Below are 19456 nucleotides of genomic sequence, written 5' to 3'. Positions count from 1 at the left end.
GCACAACCACAGTGCTCCCATACACTAGGGGTCAACGCAGTGAACAAAAAAACATCTTGAAGTTTCGTGTTATAATAAACCAATGCGCTCTTTTTCGTGCTTCAATTTAATCTAGAATTTTCGGTAAAGGAAGTTAAAACTGGCATTTGAAGCTACGAGCCATCAATTACAAGCCATTCGGAATCAGAAAGCCTAGTTTTATAGTCCCACGGTTGGGACATTTGCAATCTGCAGCAGTAAAATTGAAAGGGGAGGAGGGAAAGGGTCTAAAGATAAAACAAAGTATTATATAATAATAATACATTTCATTTATAAGCGCCTTTCATATGCACAAAAGAAAATGTCAGAAGACTGAAATGTACAACTGCAAAAAAAAGGCTTCATAAAAAGAGCAGTACATCGTGCAAAGTATAAAAATATATAAAAAGTATAAAAAGCATATTTGATATAGTATATAACTATTGACTCGACAATTCACACTTCAGGACTTTAATTATGGAATACACATGAATGTGTTCACTGACAAACATTTTATATCAAGATTAAAAAATCTGTCTGTCTGTCTATCTATCTATTTGTCTGTCTGTCGGTCGGTCCGTCGGTCCGCCCGTCCGTCCGATATAGAAATAGATACACACACTCACACACGCACATCAGAAGAAGTGTCTGCAATTCCCATAACCACACACCCCTTTCTCTCCAGCCTGTGAGCCATGATGCCATGATGATGTCACCTAGCGGGCCGGACTCAGCTCAGAAAAGTACAGTCCGAGATGGTGGGAGTGTGGCAAGCAGGGGGGGGGGGGGTGTTCTTCTAAAAACCTGCTTCCCTGACCAATTTGCTTTGTGGTCCGGATGAGGAGCTGTATGCACACATAGCATGGGAACGGGGGATTACATCTACATCACCTTGCATGGTGATGGACCCTGGGGATTCACCCTGGAAGAAGACCCGGAGGACACCGATACATCTCTGCTGGTTTCTCAGGTAACTCCTTTTTACATATAATTACATCAACATGATCATATTCTGCAATGTGGAATGCAATGTAACGGGAAAGTGTTTTTTTTGGGTCATGTTATGGGTGCGTAAGATTCCGCAGCACCCCCTTATATGGTCAAGGCTATGGACGGGAGAGTATGTGATAATCTGTTGTCACTTCCAAAGACTTCAAACCAAAATGGTCGGCGACATGGTGAAAGGTATGCCAGTTATGTAAGGATGCCACACAAAAAGGGGGATTCATGTGTGTGGGCATCTTTACGTTTTAACTTGTGAGGTATGCACAAAAAATGTGTTTGGTTGTTGTGGAATCTGGAAGAAAAAAACAACAATGAGCAAAACATGTTTCTCATCAACTTCCACTTTACATTCCTGCCCCTTACCTCCTTTGCAACATGTTCAACTCCAACTCCAAAATTGTAACACGTAATGTACACAGTGCACACACAGGATTACATTTTAGGAGCTCGGTGGATTCACTGTGAAATGCTCTGTCCATATAAGGGAACTTGTGTTTCCCCCTCTTCTGACCTGTGTACAAAATTGATGAGATCACTTTAGTTTTAAAGCAACAGAGACAGAGTTGAAATGACTGCCAAGTAAATGGAAACTCAAGGGGCAGGCAATTGTTTATCACACAAACACTCTTTTTGACTTTTGTCTAATAGTGCACTTTTTTTCATCACCAGGGCAATCAAGAAACTGGCAATTATGACTACGCAAATTGACGCAAATGCTTAAAGGACAACCGACGTCACTTTTTTGTTTCCTAACTGACATCAGAAAAATGTTTTATAGCATCTAAAATACCCAAAACACCCAGTATGATATTTTTTTCAAATGCAAAACACCAATAAAAATGACTTAAAGTGTCAAAAATCTGGAAAAAAAGTGAGCTGCGAATTGGGCATTTTCAGAAAGTCCCGCCCCCAGTTTATGACGTAGTTCTGAAGAGGAAAGCATACATGTTTGCAATCGATTAAAGAATTTATTCCGTGCCATTTTGAGGCAACATTGGGGGGAAATGTATCACCAAAAAAGAGGCAGAAAATGGCGACCAAGCTCCGTGTGAGGAATTAATCAGCCCGTTTCCACAGGCTGATAAATTCCGTACATGGAGCTTGGTCGCCCTCTTCTGGCTCTTTTTGGTGCAACATGACGTTTTCAGACCAAACAAGTACAGCAAAATATATTGACGTGATGGAAGGACTGCTACAATGTGTCCTTTTTTTCAGTCAGGGGCGTTCCTTCAGTGACGTCACGTACGGACTCGTCACCAACTCAAAAACAAGACTTCCTGAATATTCAGCATGAGTCTTAAAACGTAAAATATAGCTATATGCGGTGGAATCTTTGTAAAATACGCTCAGTAGAAGCCATTTGAAGCCATTTTACAAATTATGGACACAACTTGTGCGGAGACATCGGTTGTCCCTTAATACAGGCAGAGGGGTAGGCCTGATGTTTGTACGCTGATACAGTGTTGGGAAATGTTTAATTGTTTAAAGCTGTTGTGGTTGTGAACTGGCAGGGGATAGAAATGAATTCAAAGTAGGTTTCTGGGTATACTTCAGGCTGTATTGTTTGAAGAGATGGCCAATAGTAAAGATTTCCCCTCCTTTTTTGGAGGTGAGTCCCAATGGAAGGCACACAAGGTGCCTTGTAGGGCCTGGATGCAATCGGGGTATTTTATCAGCTCTATAAAGTTACCCATAAAATCAATTTCTTGCTGAAGGTTGTCTCGTTTTAGGATTTGCTCTTGTGGGACCTGTTTCAGTTCAGACAGCAGAGCGAACAGTTGGTATTACACGGAACTGTGTAGAATTTATTTGACCTGTTGAACTCAAGACCTCTACTTAATGTCACTACGGTCAAGCGACGACATCTAGTGGCAAACAGTATTAATGCATATTTTGCTCGCACCGCCCGGTAACAATAATAATACATTTAATTTCTAAGCGCCTTTGAAAACTCTCAGGGACACTGCTTTGCCGACGCAGGGGTCGGGAACCTTTTTGACTAAGAGAGCCATAAAAGTAAAATATTTAGAAATGTTTTTCAGCGAGAGCTACACGCACGCGCGCGCACATACAAACGCTCGCGTGCGCGCGCGCACAGACACGCGCAGCTACTTTTCAACAAAATATCAGAATGTATTATTTAAAATAAGTTTGTGATAGTACTCACCGTTAACATGGATGGTTTTCCGTTCCTCGTGTTTGGTAAAAATCCAGGAAAACGATCGGAATGAAATTCAATTTGCCGGTCCAGAGGCGAAGTTACTGCTAGCTAGCCTGCACACGGCTCATAAGCTTCCACACTTGCTATCTGCAATCTACTTCTCGCAGAAGTATGTCGATGCTAACGTTAACATGGGGCTTGTTAAAATGTCACTGACATTCGACTGTTTCATCGATGGTATTGTTTCATTGCAAATTAGAATCAGAACATTTTATCTCCTCTAATGCTCCGGTGCATTCACGCTGAAGTGCACAAGTTGGGCTCATTTAAAGGGGCGTTTACCTATTTCAACATGACGGCCGCTATCATCCAATCAACAAGGCGCTTTCGGCCATTCTAGGTCAGTGTCATCCAATCAAAATTGCGCTTTCCGCCAACTGCAGCCCCAACGGGAAATGAACGACGAAAAAAACGACAATATGTATTATAATATGTAATATTTATCGGCGGGGCGGCCCGGTAGTCGAGTGGTTAGCACACCGGCTTCACAGTGCAGAGGTCGCCGGTTCGCGTCCTGGTCCGGCCTCCCTGTGTGGAGTTTGCATGTTCTCCCCGGACCCGCGTGGGTTTTCTCCGGGTCCTCCGGTTTCCTCCCACACTCCAAAAACATGCATGGCAGGCAGATTGACCACTCCAAATTGTCCCTAGGTGTGAGTGTGAGAGTGACTGTTGTACGTCTTTGTGTGCCCTGCGATTGGCTGGCAACCAATTCAGGGTGTCCCCCGCCTCGTGCCCGAAGACAGCTGAGATAGGCTCCAGCAACCCCCGTGACCCTAATGAGGAATAAGCGGTACGGAAAATGAGATGAGATGAGATGAGATATTTATCGGCGAGCCATATGCAATCATCAAAAGAGCCATATATGGCTCGCGAGCCATAGGTTCCCGACCCCTGATTTACAGTCACGGTTTTTTTTTTGTGCGGGTGAGCGTACTTATTGCCCAAGAAGAAACGTATATACAGTAAAGTCTCGTTATATCGATATTCAAGGGAGTCCGAAAAATATCGATATAACCGGGACTATCGATATATCCGACCCTGTTTGCATGTAATTTTCTCCGTGCGTGCATAGAAATAGTATCGATATAACCGGGACTATCGATATATCCGATATCGATATAACGAGGCTTTACTGTATTTTAATGTTTTTTTATTTTTCACAAAACACACATAGACACAGCTATAATATGCATTTTATTGTTTTTTAATATATGTTTTTATATATAGTTTAGTAAATGGGAATTCCTCCACTGAGAAATGAATAAAGGTTATCTAATCTTATCTTATAATAATAATAATAATAATATTTCATTTATAAGCCTGTTCAATTTATCTTGTCGCATCGAATATTATCACATATTATCTTCTCTTTCACATATTATCCCATTTACCAACACTTATCATATTTTATAGTATCTTATTTTAGCCTATATTATCTTCGTTGGTCTTATTTTACCTTATTTTTGTTTAGCTTATCTTATTTTAGATTATCTTACCTTACTTTAGTTGATCTTAGTTTATCTTCGCTTAGACTAGCTTAGTTTATTTTAGCTTAGTTTCTTTCAGTTTAGCTTGGTTTTGCTGAGTTTATCTTACTTTAGATTATCTTAGTTTAGTTTATCTTCTCTTAGCTTATCTTACCTCTGCTTATCTTATTTTATGGTTTCTGTGACATTCATGTTTAATATTGGTGACCAAGCTTTCCTGTCCAAATCATTTCTTCCAAACCCCTCCAGCCTTGTAAGTTTTATGGCACATTTCCGCTTATTTAAGTTGTCCTTTTAATAAGGCATTTTATGGGGTGTGGGAAGCAATTACAAGGCTGCAAAAACATCATTCACTGTGATAACTACCCTTTGAACTGCATCACTTGAAGATTTTGATATTTCATTTTTTTATTTTTAGTAGATGGTCAACATATTCTTTTCTGGAAGCAGAGATTCTGGGACAATGGCATTAAGTGATGAGTAATGTGACTTGTCATTTGCAGGTGGAGGAAAGCGGTCGTGCTTTTCAGGCCGGCGTACGAGACGGCGACGAGGTGGTGTCCCTGAACGAAAAACCGTGTGCGGGATTGTCCCTTCGGCAGGCCCAGGCCCTCATCGACGCCTCAGGAGGATGTCTACAGCTAGTTCTCAAGAGGTAGTTGTCAAATCTGTTCTTAGATTTCCACAGCACGTTGGACAAGTGTTGAAAAAGTTTCATGACACATCTCCAAACAAAAATGTCACCAGAAAAAAAATGTGACCCTGTTGAGATGAACCCCGAGTTCATATATACAAGCTGTAATTATACGTCATTGGCATTTATTGATGAACAAAGATGCATGGTGCTTATCTCCAGTGGCAGATTATTATATTAAATGTATTGCCTTATTTCAGGTTAATCAATCCCTCCCACCGTATATCCATTTTCTAATCTGATTCTCCTCCCAGGAGTCACAGGCAGGACAATTTTGGGTCATTGAAGACGGAAATTGTCTCTTGGTGTAAATATGAAAGCTTGATTATCCATATGTGACCAGTTCAGGGTGTCGCTCCAGCATCCCCGCGACCCAAATGAGGAGCACCATTGAAAATGTTTTTATGGAATGAAATTTGTTCTGCACCATTTAATAGCAGCAATCTCACCCCCCTCCCCCCCACCCCACTCCAGATCGAGAGGCAACAAGGAACCTTTCAAGCTGAGAGATCTCTACATATCCGAATCCCAAGAGAACATTTCTGATGAAGAACCAAACATGGATCCTGGCGATCCGCCTTTAGTGTCCCTTTCCCAGCAGACCTTGGACAACATGAGCGCTGCACTGGTCAGCGCACATGGTGTCGAGGGAGAACAAACTATCCTCAGCGACATTCAAGAGCCACCTCCATCCCCTGACCGAAAGCCTCTCTGCCATCACGGAGTGGTGCAAGGGAAGGAGCCGGCAGCATCAGCATCACCGGGGAGGGGCATCCTGAGCGGCGGGGTGGGAGGCCCCGGGTTGAGCGCCGTGGAAGGAGGGCCCTGTGAGCTTCCGGGCACTTTTAGTGTCACTTTCCAAATCCCCTCAGATGAAGGAACACCCGGCGAGGAGCAGGATACCGATTCTGATCAAGAGAAACCCAACAAGCACCGAGCAAGGCACGCAAGTGAGTACACTGATTAGAATGTGTTGATTCTTGAAAGAAGTTTTTGCGTCTACGTGCGTCTGTGTTTTGTGTTCAAGTTTATTTGACTTAATATGTGCATTCCAAAGCATGATGTCCATTCTGGCGGTCCCGAAAATAGCACACTGCAGCTGACGGATGGCATCCGTTGCATTGAATGAACCTCCAAATATGAATCCAGACTAAGAGGCGCCAAACAAAATAAAATAATAGATCACACCCCCGAAAAATCTTGCTGATTGTTACCTCGGCGTATTTTTTTTAGAACTGTCGCGCAGGCCATAAATACACCCGCAACACGTTGATGATGGCCCCTTTTGACAGACACCGACATGTGCGCCCTGAAACTGTTACCTGATCCTCCCCCTTTTGACAGGGTGTTTTAACTGTGCTAAAAGAGTGAGTTGTACCCTCACTCGCGCTGCCCTCAGCAACTTCAGAGGTTCGTCTTGTCGAAAAATTCAAGTAGTAATTGTAAGTAAGTAATTGTTGTCTTTTTGTTAAAGGGTTGAAAGTTCATCGTCAATGCGGTGCGGGCTTGGAAGACAGCGATCTGAGTTAATTTGCAAACCGCTTTATAGGGAATGGTGATTTAATATTCTCCGCGGCTTCGACACGGGTCAAAGATTTGTAATTGCTTTGCTGCTTTATGACTTAGAAATGAGGGTGAGGACATTGCTCGCGATGGAGTCATAACATTTTGGACAAAGTAGCAAATTATTTTATTGGTATTTTTGTGCTTTATCAATGTTGTTGGTATATTGTGTAACACAAACTAAATTTATTTATTTATTTATTTATTTACAAATCCATTTATTTATTTATTTATTTATCTATAAGCGCTGACTGTCTTTGACCAAAAACCTGTCAATCAATGTGTCCGTTCACCCGCAGGGTTCAGGCGCAGCGAGAGTGTGTCCGAGAAGCAGGTGAAAGAGGCCAAATCCAAATGTAAGCGGATCGCCCTTCTCCTTAGTGCCGCACAGCCCAACCCCAACAACAAGGGCTTGTTGATGTTCAAGAAACATCGCCAGAGAGCAAAAAAGTACACCTTGGTAAGCTACGGCACGGGAGAGGACAAGCGAAACGATAGCACGGAGGAGGACGACGAGAGCACCCAGGGTGGAGTTCACGTCGTTGAGTTTACGCTCGCCAATCAAGACCGTTCGAACTTAGAGACACATTTCCTTGCGAATGCCCGTGGTGGCAAAAGCGTATTGACGATCTGCCTGGATCAAAGCTTACTTGACGCTGAGCGGAAGCAAAGTCAAATGGAGTGTTTGCCCGAAACCAAGGGCAAAGGCGCCCTCATGTTTGCCCAAAGGCGCCAGCGAATGGACGACATTGCGGCCGAGCATGAGGAACTTCGGTGCCAAGGGATGCCCGTGGATGGGGGACACAAAGTCGAAACACCGTACGCGCAGCCCGCCGTGGAGAACCACGCGCACGTAGATGTGAACCAGTACCAACACCAACCACAACAACAGCATTACCAACAATATCAGCAGCAGCCGTACGAGCCACATCAAACATATCAGCAAGTCCAGCAAAGCCACGAAGCTCAACGTTTCTTTAGCAATCGCACCGCAAAACCCTTCCCGGTTCAGAACATGGCGGCGATGCCTTACACTCCCGCAATGACCGTGCCTCATCAAGGCCAAGGAGAGCAGATTGCCTCCCGTGATGAGCGCATTGCCACCCCCGCCATCAGATCGGGCCTTCTGGATTCAAAGAGGAGAAACGCTGCCAAGCCCATGTTCACGTTTAAAGAGACACCAAAGATGTCACCGAACCCAGATCTTCTAAACCTTCTCAACATGAGTTCTAAGAAGCCGGGTTTCGAATCGGGACCTGAGGAAGACTACCTCAGCCTTGGCGCAGAGGCTTGTAATTTCCTCCAGTCTTCACGTTCAAAACACAAGACCCCTCCACCAGTGGCCCCAAAGCCGGTGATAGAGCCCAGCTTGGCCCCCTGGTCACCACAGATGGAAGTCACCGACCAGGACGTGCCTCAACATGCTGAAAATAGTGTACCCACACCTGCTGTAGCCCCCACCGTGGTGACTAGCCCTTTAAGTGACCAAGAGCCAAACTCTAACGTGGCTACCCCTGGGCCCACCCTGTCTAAAACTCAAATGGATGCTCCTCCAAATGCCTCCACAGAACAACAACAAACATGGCCTTCTTCCGTGCCAGAAGAGGAAAACGGTTATGTGAACCCTTCTCTACAGCCTGAGACCAATGCAGGACGAATTTGGGATTCTGAACCTGTAGTCCAGCAAAAATCTACAATTTCTTGTTATACGATGCAGATACAGTCACATGAGTCTCACCCAAGTCAATCGTCTCTACAACCTCAGTGGCCAACACCCCAATCCACTCACAGTCAAGTGCAGTCCCAGCCCACAGCAAATACCTGGACACCACAAAATCAGGTTTCCTGGAGTCAAACCGAGCAAGGACAACTGTGTCAACCCCAAGATCCGCCCCAAGAACCACATCAGAACTGGACACACATGCCGGAGTCGCAAATGCAGCCGACTTGGGATCGGTCACAAGAACCGATGCTCCAGCCGCAGCAGCAGCAGCAGCAGCAATCACAGGCTTCCTGGGGCCAAGTTCCGCCAGTAGACTCTCACCCGACTTGGCCGCTAGCCAAATCCCGAGAGCAAGCTCTTTGGACTCAAACACAATCCCAGCCATCTTGGGGTCAACCAATGCAGCAAAAAGTCTGGCCCCAGACCCAAGCACCAGATCAACATTGGGCTCCAGTTCAGCTTCAAGCCCAAGCTCCAATTAATACCTGGTCTCCAGCTCAGCCTTCTTGGAACCAAACAGCCCATGGACAACTGCAACCGCAGCCTATAGCCGGTTTGAATCCATGGCCGCCGGGTCCCGCCCAGCCATCTTGGGCCCAGCAGCCTCCAGAACAGGTCCATCTTCCCATTAATCCCAGGGGGGCCGAGGAGGGTCCAGCTCAAAATCACCAGTCCTGTGACCAGTCCGTACATCCACAGATACACTGGCAACAAGAACCTTCCAAGACAGCACCGCAGCCTCTGATCAATTCGTGGCCGACATCTCAACATCAAACAACCGTCTGGGCACCGCAGTTGCAGCAGACACCTCAACCTTTACCCAAGCCTTGGCAAACCCAACAAAGTCGGACCCCACAGAGAAGTACCGCTTTCCCCTCCGGTCCGAAAGTTTCTTCCCCTGTCATCAACCCTTTGGCGACCATCTTGAACCCATCCTCTGCCAGTTCATCTTACGAGATGCCAGCCGTCCAAGGGAAAGGAGCCGATATGTTTGCTAAGAGGCAGTCTCGCATGGAGAAGTATGTGGTGGACTCGGAGACTGTGCAGGCCCATATCGCGAGTCGATCCACGTCGCCAACCGCCTCTTTGCCAAACCAATGGAAATATACCCCGAACGTACGTGCTCCGCCGTCACGGGGTTTCAACCCCATCCAGTCTCCTTCTTATCCACCGGCCGCGTCTAAACAGGCCCCTTCTAGTGGTCCGATGTCCAAAACCAAGCAAAAAGGCAAACAAGGACCCCCCCCGAAACCACTCGATGTTGTTGATGTCATGAAGCATCAACCCTACCAACTTAGTGCCTCACTTTTTACATATGGGTCTGGAGCAGAAGGTGCTAAGGAGCCTCCTCCAAAGCCCACCTCTTCACCCCAAAACCAGCAGCCTTATGACCAAATGACCCCAGTTCAGTCAGCTGGAACTTTTACTGCGCCATACCCCCAGCAAGCCTACGATGGCAACTTTCAACCAACTCCTCACGCTTACTCCCCATCTGATCCTTCCCAGCAATCATCAGGGGGTGTTTATTGGCAACCGTTTAACCAACAAACCCCTCAGTTGCGCGGTCCCCAGTACCCGCCCCAACAAATCCCCTATCAAGGTGCTGGTAGTTCCCCTTACCTTTCACCCACAACAATGGCCTACCAGCAGCCCCTGCGCGGTAACGTAGCGCCAAATTTCCCTATAGTTTCACCGCCTGGTTCTACGACCAGCGGCAACACCGGCGTGGTGCCAAAACCAAAGTTTACGGCCCAAAAAAGCTGCGCTCAGGTGTGGAAGCCCACGGTTGCTGAGAGCGAGTGATTCTCGCCCAATAGTATGTGCGTCCATTTGATGTTTATTGGAAGATTTCGTATTTGAAAAGTTAAAGCTAAATTGTGGTGGTTGATTAAGGATGAAGGTGAGTTGAGTGAATATTAAATGAAGGAATACACATTTTCTAGAAGGAGATGAGAAAAGTCGAGGATCGATAGTAACGTAAGAGATAACATAAATCTCAGGTTGCAATTCAATATGAATGCCACCGTCCAACTCGTAGCTCAAACGTGAAAAATAAATTAGGACTCTATTTGCCTTGGTCAAGTCAATTTAGGAGTTTTTTTTTTGTCAGCTGTTGCGTCATGCTAGCTGTTATAAATAAACGGAGGTGCGTGGATAGCCGGCTACAATTTCAACTTGAGCCACTTTGACCTAGATCAGGGTTCGGGAACCTTTTTGACTAAGAGAGCCATAAAAGTAAAATATTTAGAAATGTTTTTTCAGTGAGAGCCACACGCACGCGCACATACAAATGCTCGCGTGCGCGCGCACGCGCGGCCACTTTTCAACAAAATATCAGAATGTATGATTTAAAATAACTTTGTGATAGTACTCACCGTACAGGTAAACATGAATGGTTTTCCGTTCCTCATGTTTGGTAAAAATCCAGGCAAACGATCGGAATGAAATTCAATTTGCCGGTCCAGAGGCGAAGTTGCTGCTAGCTAGCCTGCACACGGCTCATAAGCTTCCACACTTGCTATCTGCAATCTACTTCTCGCAGAAGTATGTTGATGCTAACGTTAACATGGGGCTTGTTAAAATGTCACTGACATTCGACTGTTTCATTGATGCTATTGTTTCATTGCAAATTAGAATCAGAACATTTTCTCTCCTGTAATGCTCCGGTGCATTCATGCTGAAGTGCACTAACTAGTTGAGCTCATTTAAAGGGGCGTTTACCTGTTTCAACCTGACGGCCACTATCATCCAATCAAAATGGCGCTTTCGGCCATTCTAGGTCAGTGTCATCCAATCAAAATTGCGCTTTCCGCCAACTGCAGCCCCAACGGGAAATGAACGGCGAAAAAAACTACGTGTTGTAAAACTATGTGTTTAGTTTTATCGGCGAGCCATATGCAATCATCAAAAGAGCCATAAATGGCTCGCGAGCCATAGGTTCCTGACCTAGATTAAAATATAAACCACACTATATATTCAGACCATGATGCTACATGAAAATATTAAAAAAATGTTCTTACATATTTATTTTATGTTTGCTCCTCAACTGCTGTTTTATGTTTTGTTCTTCTTTTACCCTTCTTTTTTTGCCCCTCTGTGTGTTTCCTTCTTGACACAGTGCACTTTCTGTACCATTCACTGCAGTGCCATTAAAGCAAACTGTCCTCTTGTCTTTGTTTTCTTTTTTCCTGTTCTGTGCGCATTCTTGGTTTCTTTTGTGTTCGATATAAAAGAAACATTTAGAATCTAATCTACGGTTGAAGCACATTAACACATCTTTGTTTTAATATATACGATGACGTGTCGTTAACTTTTCAACCATACACACACGACACGGATCAGTATTCCAACTTTTTGAATATCATTTTCCCCTTGCTTCTTCCTGTTTTATCCCTTGCACGTCAATCTTTCACCACAAGATGGCAGCATCTCACCTCTTGTATTCCGCGGCGTAAACATAATTACAATAAACATGTCTGGGTCTTCCCCTGCCCTCTCCAGGTAACTGGCAGGAGCTACTCTCTATCCCCTCCAGGTAGAGCCCCATCCACGGGCCATCATTCGTCCTCTTTCTCCGTCCGGGAGTCCAGGCAGATGACGCGGCTGGAGAAGGCCCTGAAAGCCGTCACGCCCTGGGAAGCGGCTTCCCGCCATCCTCTGGGGCTGGTGGATGAAGCGTTTGCCTTCCAGGACCTTCAACAGAATTTGGCTTCGAGCGTTCACTTGGCGGCCCAGCGGAAGCTCGTCCCCGAGCCGCCGGCTCACTGGACGGCTCGGGCGTGCCCGCTGAAGGCTGGTGGCCAATGGGGAGGGGGTGCAGGTCAGGGGGGTGTATCCAGCCTTGGTGAGCGTGTCGGTTACTGTTCTCTGCCGAGACAGTGGCAGCCTCTTCGGTCTGTAAACCACACGGGGCCCCCGTCTGACGGAAAAAGGCCCCCAGCGGGACTGCAAAAGTCTCCATATAGTTTCAAGTGCAATTGGCAGCAATAAAACGCAAATATCCCGCGAACTTTGCATGCCGCAATTGTATTTACATCACAAAGAGACATTGATTTTGTGACATTTGTTTTGACTTATTCTATTAGTGAGATTGCGCCTTTAAAAAAAAAAAAAAAAAACTGGTTTTAATTTCTGTTCATGTTTGTAGTGATAGTTCCTATTTAGCATAGCCTACTTCCGTATTTCGTAAAACGCTTAAAAAAAAGACTTTCCCAACCATTATGCTTAAAAAAACGTAAATTTCATTGGTCTGAAAATTTGACCAAATTTAAATTATGTCCCAAAAATGTCGATCGTTGTTTGGCATTTATCGTGATAGAAAAATTAATGTGCTCTTCCACTATGTGGCAGCAGACTTGCCAACCACGATGCAACAACTCAAAAAAATCCACTTAAATTTCATGGGTCTGAAAATTAGACCACATTTAAATTATGTACAAAATAGTCGATTGTTAGTGATTTATCGTGATAGAAAAAATGTCCTCTTCCACCATATGGCAGAAGGTATAATTAAATGTACATGTATGCGTATCCACCTGTTGTCATTCATATCACAGCGTCATGTGACTGGTGTAGCACTCAGAACACGAGGTGGGCAAAAATAGCATAGTTTAACGTTTTTGCGATGTTGCAATTGCAAAATGTGGTATTTTGAAATATATGAGTGGTTAACAAACAACAGCTTTGATCATTGATTCTATTTTTAAGTTGTTGAATAGTTGTTGCATTTGGCCACGCTTCAAGTCAAACGCTTAAAGAACAAAAGAAAATTTCAAACAATTAAATAGATTCTAAATATAGTTAGTACCTCCAATGAAGAAAAACCTTCATTTCAACCAAAACATTAATTATTTCTATGAAAAACAAAAATATAACTGCAATTAAATTAACATTTTTCATTCTGGACTAAATCTACGAGATTCATTTCACCAATGCTAGCTCATAAGAACTTTATTTTTTTCATATATTCATTCCCAAGTGGCATCCTACGAAAAAAAAAACGGCCTTTTTTTCAAAATACTTTTCACGTTTAAAACTGGCGATCCAAGCACACCTGTGTTCAACTCAACCGGCCCCACTTCACATCGAATAATTTATCACCAACTTGCTCATCAGTTTTTCATTATATTTTTGTCACTTTGATTTTTTTGTGGTGTGCCATGAGATATTTCCAAAGTAAAATAGTTGGGAACCTTTGCTTTAAAGGACAACCGATGTCAGTTTTTTGTTTCTTAACTGACACCAGAAAAACGTTTTATAGCATCTAAAATACCCAAAACACGCAGTATGATATTTTTATTCAAATGCAAAACACCAATAAAAATGACTTAAAGTGTCCAAAATCTGCAAAAAATTGAGCTGCGAATTGGGCATTTTCAGAAAGTCCCGTCCCCGGTTCGTGACGTCGCGCCAAGACGTCTTGCATTGCTGGAGAATCAAAACAATGGCTTCAGATTCAGAGAATATGCTTTCTTGTTAAACATCCAGTTATGAATATGATTCAAATAGTTCTGAAGAGGAAAGCATACATGTTTGCAATCGATTAAAGAATTTATCCCGTGCTATTTTGAGGCAACATTGAGGGGAAATGTCTCACCGAAAAAAAAGGCACAAAATGGTGACCTCCTGAGGCCACCTCCGTTTCCACAGACTGATAAATTCTTTATATGGAGCTTGGACACCCCCTTCTGGTGGCTTTTGGGTACAACACGAGGTCCCCAGACCAAACAAGTACAGTAAAATACATTGACGTGATGGAAGGACCGCTACAATGCGTCTTTTTTCGGTCAGGGGCGTTCCTTTAGTGACGTCACGTACGGACTCGTCACCAACTCAAAAACAAGACTTCCTGGATATTCAACACAAGTCTTAAAACGTAAAATATCGCTATATGCGGTGGAATCTTTGTAAAATACGCTCAGTAGAAGTCATTTTACAAATTATGGACACAACTTGCCCGCAGACGTTGGTTGTCCTTTAAGTGACCAAAAACACACCTCCATACACAAGGGAGGGACAGGTGCGCACGATTGGTGTTGAATGGGCATCGTGTAGCCCACCCTGCAGACCAATACAACGCAGCACTCCAGATTTAGGCCCCTTTTCACCCAATGACCGACATAGCAATGCCAACACACTCATTCGGTCAGTCTGTGATGTTGAGCTGCAGACCCCCCCTTGGCCCCAACCCTTTCCCTGGTCCCCATGGAGTCAGCGTGTCCAACTTAGAATTCCCAGCACCAACACGGTTCTTCAGGGCAGGTAAGTAAAAGCTTGGGAATGTTTCACTGTGCAGTTGTCTCATCACCCCCCCCCCCCACTTGCCAAAACGGGTATAGCCAAAAAATATTAGGACGTTGACACTCTTGCAAAATGTGGCAATCAAAGTTTTTTTGCACTTGCTTGGCTAATCTCTACATCCATCGATTGGTTGAGCCCGACACGGCTGCTTCGCACTGTCTGATGAGCATATGCTTGCAGTTTAACGGCCTGGGGTTATTTAAAGGGATGTGCCAACTTTGCTCTTTTCTTTGCCCTGATAAATCAGCTGGATGTTGAGGTCATACAAATGTGACTTCCCTAATTCCCAGGGGCAGCCATGTCACTTTTCTCCACCATGATGACTGAGGAGAGGAAGGCTCAGGCTGCAAAAATCTGCAAGATCACAGCACTGCAAGGTAAAGAAATTTTCATTGGAGTATCTGATTTGCGGGTGTACCACAGATATCTTTGTTTATTGTACCACCCAGTCAGGGTTTCATGAAATACAATTCACACTTACCCAGAAATTGGCCAAACAGTCAAGTTAAAATGAATCCACTATTTTAACATGAATACAGATAGGAAAAGACTTCATATCGCTAATAAATAGTATCTGTTTAATAATCTTATAACCTTTCAACCAATGAGATGTGTAAACTGTTTAAACTCGCACCAACCCTGCGCTGCACTCCGTTCTTATCTTACGAGTGAAAAGGACTTGCATCTGCTTTGTTTATTGCTGAAGTAAAACAGGTCAACAGATAATAGAACAATATCAGTCATGTTTTTCTTATTGAAAACACATTTTGTGGGAACAGATTAATGACACTTCCATTGATTTTTATGGGAATAGATGATATCAAGTGTGAACGCGTTGAGTTTTATGCGTGGAAACGTAATGAATAAAACTCATTGCCATCGGCATGACTATCATGTACAGCACTGCAAAACTACATATGGTAGAATGTCAATTGTGTCCCAAGGATAAATTAAACAGGACTTTAATTTTGTTTTCCTCTGATTGGCTGCTTGTAATACATATTACGTAACATTCAGTTTTGATGCAGCGCTGCCATCTATGGGTGTTCAAAGTACACTGCATCATAATATTTTGGCATCATATATTTTAGGGAGTGTTCAATATACATATATATTTTTTTGAGTGAGTATGTGTGCGTTTGTGTCCATTTTGGCTTGGATTTCAGTAGAAGGAAGTCCACGCACCAACCCTGCGCTGCACTCCCTTTTTATCTTAGAAGTGAAAAGGACTTGCATCTGCTTTGTTTATTGCTGGGGGGCAAATGGTGGGATTCAGTTGCAAGTTGACAACATTTCCTCAGGAAGTTCTGCTGGAGCAAATCATCATAAATATTCTTGACAGGAATGACTAGGCCGCAGCACGTTGAGAAAACAATTTGTTTTAATGTCCTTCTAGAGAAAGAAGGACTCCCGAGCTGATAACGTCAATTCTATAGAAGAGCCCAACTCTGTTGAGGAGGATTCTGGTGCGGAAAGAGCCTGCACACCAGAAACTGTAACGGCGCCAGATATGCACAGAATCACTCCTGGTAAGGCCACGCCAGTGATTAAACACAATGACACAAATGTGCTGCTATGTTGCTCTTTGATACAGCGATTGACCTCATATCATTTATCTCAAAAGAATTTTGCTCTCGAGGCCAGTTTCATTTGGCAACAGGAAATTTGGGCAAATCCATCATGATGAAATCCCCCGAATTTCTTCAAATCGGATATTTTAATAATAATAATAATAATAATAATAATAATAATAATAATAATAATAATAATAATAATAATAATAATAATACATTTTATTTATAAGCGCATTTCAAAGCTCTCAAGGACACTTTCCAATCACAAACCAGGTACATGAATAAAAATAAAACAATCGATAAGGATCATTCCTAGGGGTCTTTCAAAGTTCTAAATGGCATCGATCAAATGGCATGGATAGATGTAAAAAGGTGTATCTCCATTTATTTTAATAATCTAATACATTTGCATATTTGGATATCAAAAGTTAAATTGGATAATGTCCCGACTACCATCAACTTTGCACCACATATACTGAACAGAACACTGGTGTTCAATATATGGCTCGGGGTCGAATCTGGCCTTCTACATCATTTCATCGACCACATCGTGCTTGCTAAAATCCTTATCAGCACTTCAAATTGTCATATGTAAGGAATAATGTGATATTCGAAGCATTTTTGTCACGTCATTGCCAAGAGTAAGCTATCCCAAAAGTAAGCTAGTTTCAAAATTGAGTCCTTGGAACATTTTTTATAACAGTAATTTATATATCCACCCCAGAAAAATGTTTTCTTTTAATTTGCTCTATTTTCTTTTGTGAATTGATACATTTTAAAGTCGGCTATAAATCTGATTTCAAATTATATCAGGACGCAGATGATTTTATTTTGTGGAACCACTTGACAAAATAATATGGAGTAAATTCTACACGCCATTTGTTTTCTCGGAGTAGCCGCATAAAAAAAACAACAAAAGAAAACTGTCTTTTTTTTTTTAATACCACAATCGGCTTGGACTGTCTTCTGTGGACATGTGATACCCACGCCGAACATTTCCTGTTTGATAACACAGCCGCTGCCGCCGCCGCCACACAAAGTGTATTCCATGAGTTCAGAGCCTCTCCTTCCTAAAATGCTGCCGACTTCCCCACAGGTCCGTTTGGTCTGTGCTGCTTCCCCCCTTGAGGGCAAAACATAAACTCAGGAAGGAGGATTGTTCATTGTAAGTGATTCAGATGTGACACAAAGCCCTCTCCCTCGCCTAAGGGTCGACAATGCTGTGTCTCGACTCTGCATTTTTAAAAAATTGACATCCCCTTAAAAAGGTTTTTTGTAGCTCAACCATCTACTATGTGCAACATCAGGCTATGAGGGTCTGCTGAAAGACATCCCACCGGAGAAATTCAACAGCACGGCAACACCCAAGTTCTTGGGACTGAGCCCTGGCTGACGCTCTCGTCACCTTCCTGGAACCACAAGCGGGTCTTCCAGGCTCCAAAAGCTTCAACAAGTGAGAACGGCAAAAACTCAGCCTCAATGGCAACAAGTGTCCCCTTTTCTGACACACGATCGTCATCAGAGTGGCATATCCCACTGGCTGGCACTTTGGCTGTTGAGACACGCACGCTCGCGGTCGACCAGAATATGAAGGCGGAGCTCGTCTTGCTCGACTTCCCTGAGTTCAGAGGTCGCCCTTGCTTCAACAAAACTGCTCAGAGCTGACATTCCAGAGGTACTTCTGTCCCATTATACACCGTGACCCTGCTCGTCCCTGAGTCACATGACCTCTGAACGGTTTACAGCACATGCTAAATGTTAATGATAATTTCATTTTTACCATCTTCTCTCTCAGATCAACTTTTCACAATGTCTTGGCCCTGTTTTGCCATTTTAATCGACAATAACGTCGTGACAGTTTTATTTGGAGATTGGTTGAAATATTTGGGGTAGTGATATGTGAAGCGACTGACTTGAGTAGAGTTCATTCATTCATTCATTCATTCATTCATTCATTCATCCTTCCATAACTTTGCTGCTGTGAAATGTACATTTCTCCACTGCTAATAAAGGCAAATCCAATCCAATTCCAAGTCAAGGAAAATACACTACTCCCACCAGAGTGCGATAAAACACATTGTAACTTAGTCACAAACAAGCTTACATGGATATTAACTCATTCACTGCCAGACGATGGAGAAAAATATGTCCACTCCAGAGCCAGGGTTGTAGTCATTTTCACTCAAATTGCTGGACCCACAGAATATTGAGTTTGAGGACGACATAAACATGCAATAGAGTACAGCTTTAGAAGACTTTTGACTCTCTTCTTTCATCAGAAAAAAATGTTCATGTCGATTTTATTTGGCTCTTGAGTTATCTGCAATGGAAATGGGTGCGGCTGTACAAAATGAAAATGCTGCCCCCTCGTGTAAGGGAAAAACATTGGCAAAGGTTTGACTGATGCATGAAACGTGCAACACACGAGAAAAAAACAAAACCCGAACAAATTGGGGAATGGCGCTCCACATCATGCTTTTCAATTCTCAAATCAATTTGAGAATGGCAGTGAATGAGTTCAGTTTCTAATACCGTGATGATATATCTATATATGTTATTTGTTCAATAAAATTGTGTGTAGCTCACAAGTTTTATAATTTATCTTCTCAGTTTGTTGTTTGCAAGAAGAATTACAAAAGATTTCAGTGATTTGGGGGAAGTGGATACTAAATATGCAGGATTTATTTCACTTTCTACAGCTCTGGTTTGTTGATTTTCCTTCAAATAGTTCCTGCAATGCAATACACCTCAAAAAAGTGGGGGGATTGCACACACGGGACATGTTGATCCAAATTAGGCTCAAGTGTGTGCTGCTTTCATTTCAATTGCAATTCCTTTCATGATGACTAAAATTAACCTCAACTCCCACGA

At 43.3% G+C, this 19456-nt stretch overlaps 2 protein-coding genes across 3 annotated transcripts; both read left to right on the top strand.

Annotated features, from left to right (window-relative positions):
* The first annotated feature begins 353 nt into the window (after nt 1–353).
* synpo2a (synaptopodin 2a) lies at nt 354–14825 on the top strand. 2 transcript variants are annotated; one of them, XM_088990345.1, is made up of 5 exons: nt 354–988; nt 5235–5386; nt 5900–6375; nt 7288–9827; nt 12213–14825. In XM_088990345.1, exons 1-5 carry the CDS (start codon nt 881–883, stop codon nt 12699–12701), a joined length of 3765 nt encoding a protein of 1254 aa, XP_088846471.1. In that variant the 5' UTR covers nt 354–880; the 3' UTR covers nt 12702–14825. The 2 variants fall into 2 exon arrangements, with proteins under 2 accessions (XP_088846471.1, XP_088846470.1); XM_088990344.1 differs by lacking the exon at nt 12213–14825 and having other exon boundaries at nt 374–988; nt 7288–11881.
* A 475-nt stretch (nt 14826–15300) lies between these two features.
* On the top strand, nt 15301–18243 carry myoz2a (myozenin 2a). The gene is made up of 5 exons (XM_088991262.1): nt 15301–15388; nt 16178–16230; nt 16408–16540; nt 17893–18038; nt 18108–18243. Exons 1-4 carry the CDS (start codon nt 15310–15312, stop codon nt 17976–17978), a joined length of 351 nt encoding a protein of 116 aa, XP_088847388.1. The 5' UTR covers nt 15301–15309; the 3' UTR covers nt 17979–18038; nt 18108–18243.
* Nucleotides 18244–19456: the final 1213 nt, after the last annotated feature.

The sequence above is a fragment of the Hippocampus bargibanti genome, linkage group LG02, assembly GCF_051943395.1.
Source record: "Hippocampus bargibanti isolate YZ-2025 linkage group LG02, ASM5194339v1, whole genome shotgun sequence".
In the NCBI taxonomy this organism is placed as follows: Eukaryota; Metazoa; Chordata; class Actinopteri; order Syngnathiformes; family Syngnathidae; genus Hippocampus; species Hippocampus bargibanti.
The sequence above is the reverse complement of the archived record's forward strand: the minus strand, read 5'-3'. Positions and strand labels throughout refer to the sequence as shown.

Bases quoted from the DNA above. Each gene is read 5' to 3' on its own strand.
- myoz2a (XM_088991262.1), top strand. From the start codon at position 15,310: ATGTCACTTTTCTCCACCATGATGACTGAGGAGAGGAAGGCTCAGGCT. The intron at 15,389-16,177 runs GTAAAGAAATTT...CTTGGATTTCAG, and splicing joins CAAGATCACAGCACTGCAAG to TAGAAGGAAGTCCACGCACC. The intron at 16,231-16,407 runs GTGAAAAGGACT...ATGTCCTTCTAG, and splicing joins ACTCCCTTTTTATCTTAGAA to AGAAAGAAGGACTCCCGAGC.
- synpo2a (XM_088990344.1), top strand. From the start codon at position 881: ATGGGAACGGGGGATTACATCTACATCACCTTGCATGGTGATGGACCC. The intron at 989-5,234 runs GTAACTCCTTTT...TGTCATTTGCAG, and splicing joins CATCTCTGCTGGTTTCTCAG to GTGGAGGAAAGCGGTCGTGC. The intron at 6,376-7,287 runs GTGAGTACACTG...GTTCACCCGCAG, and splicing joins GCACCGAGCAAGGCACGCAA to GGTTCAGGCGCAGCGAGAGT.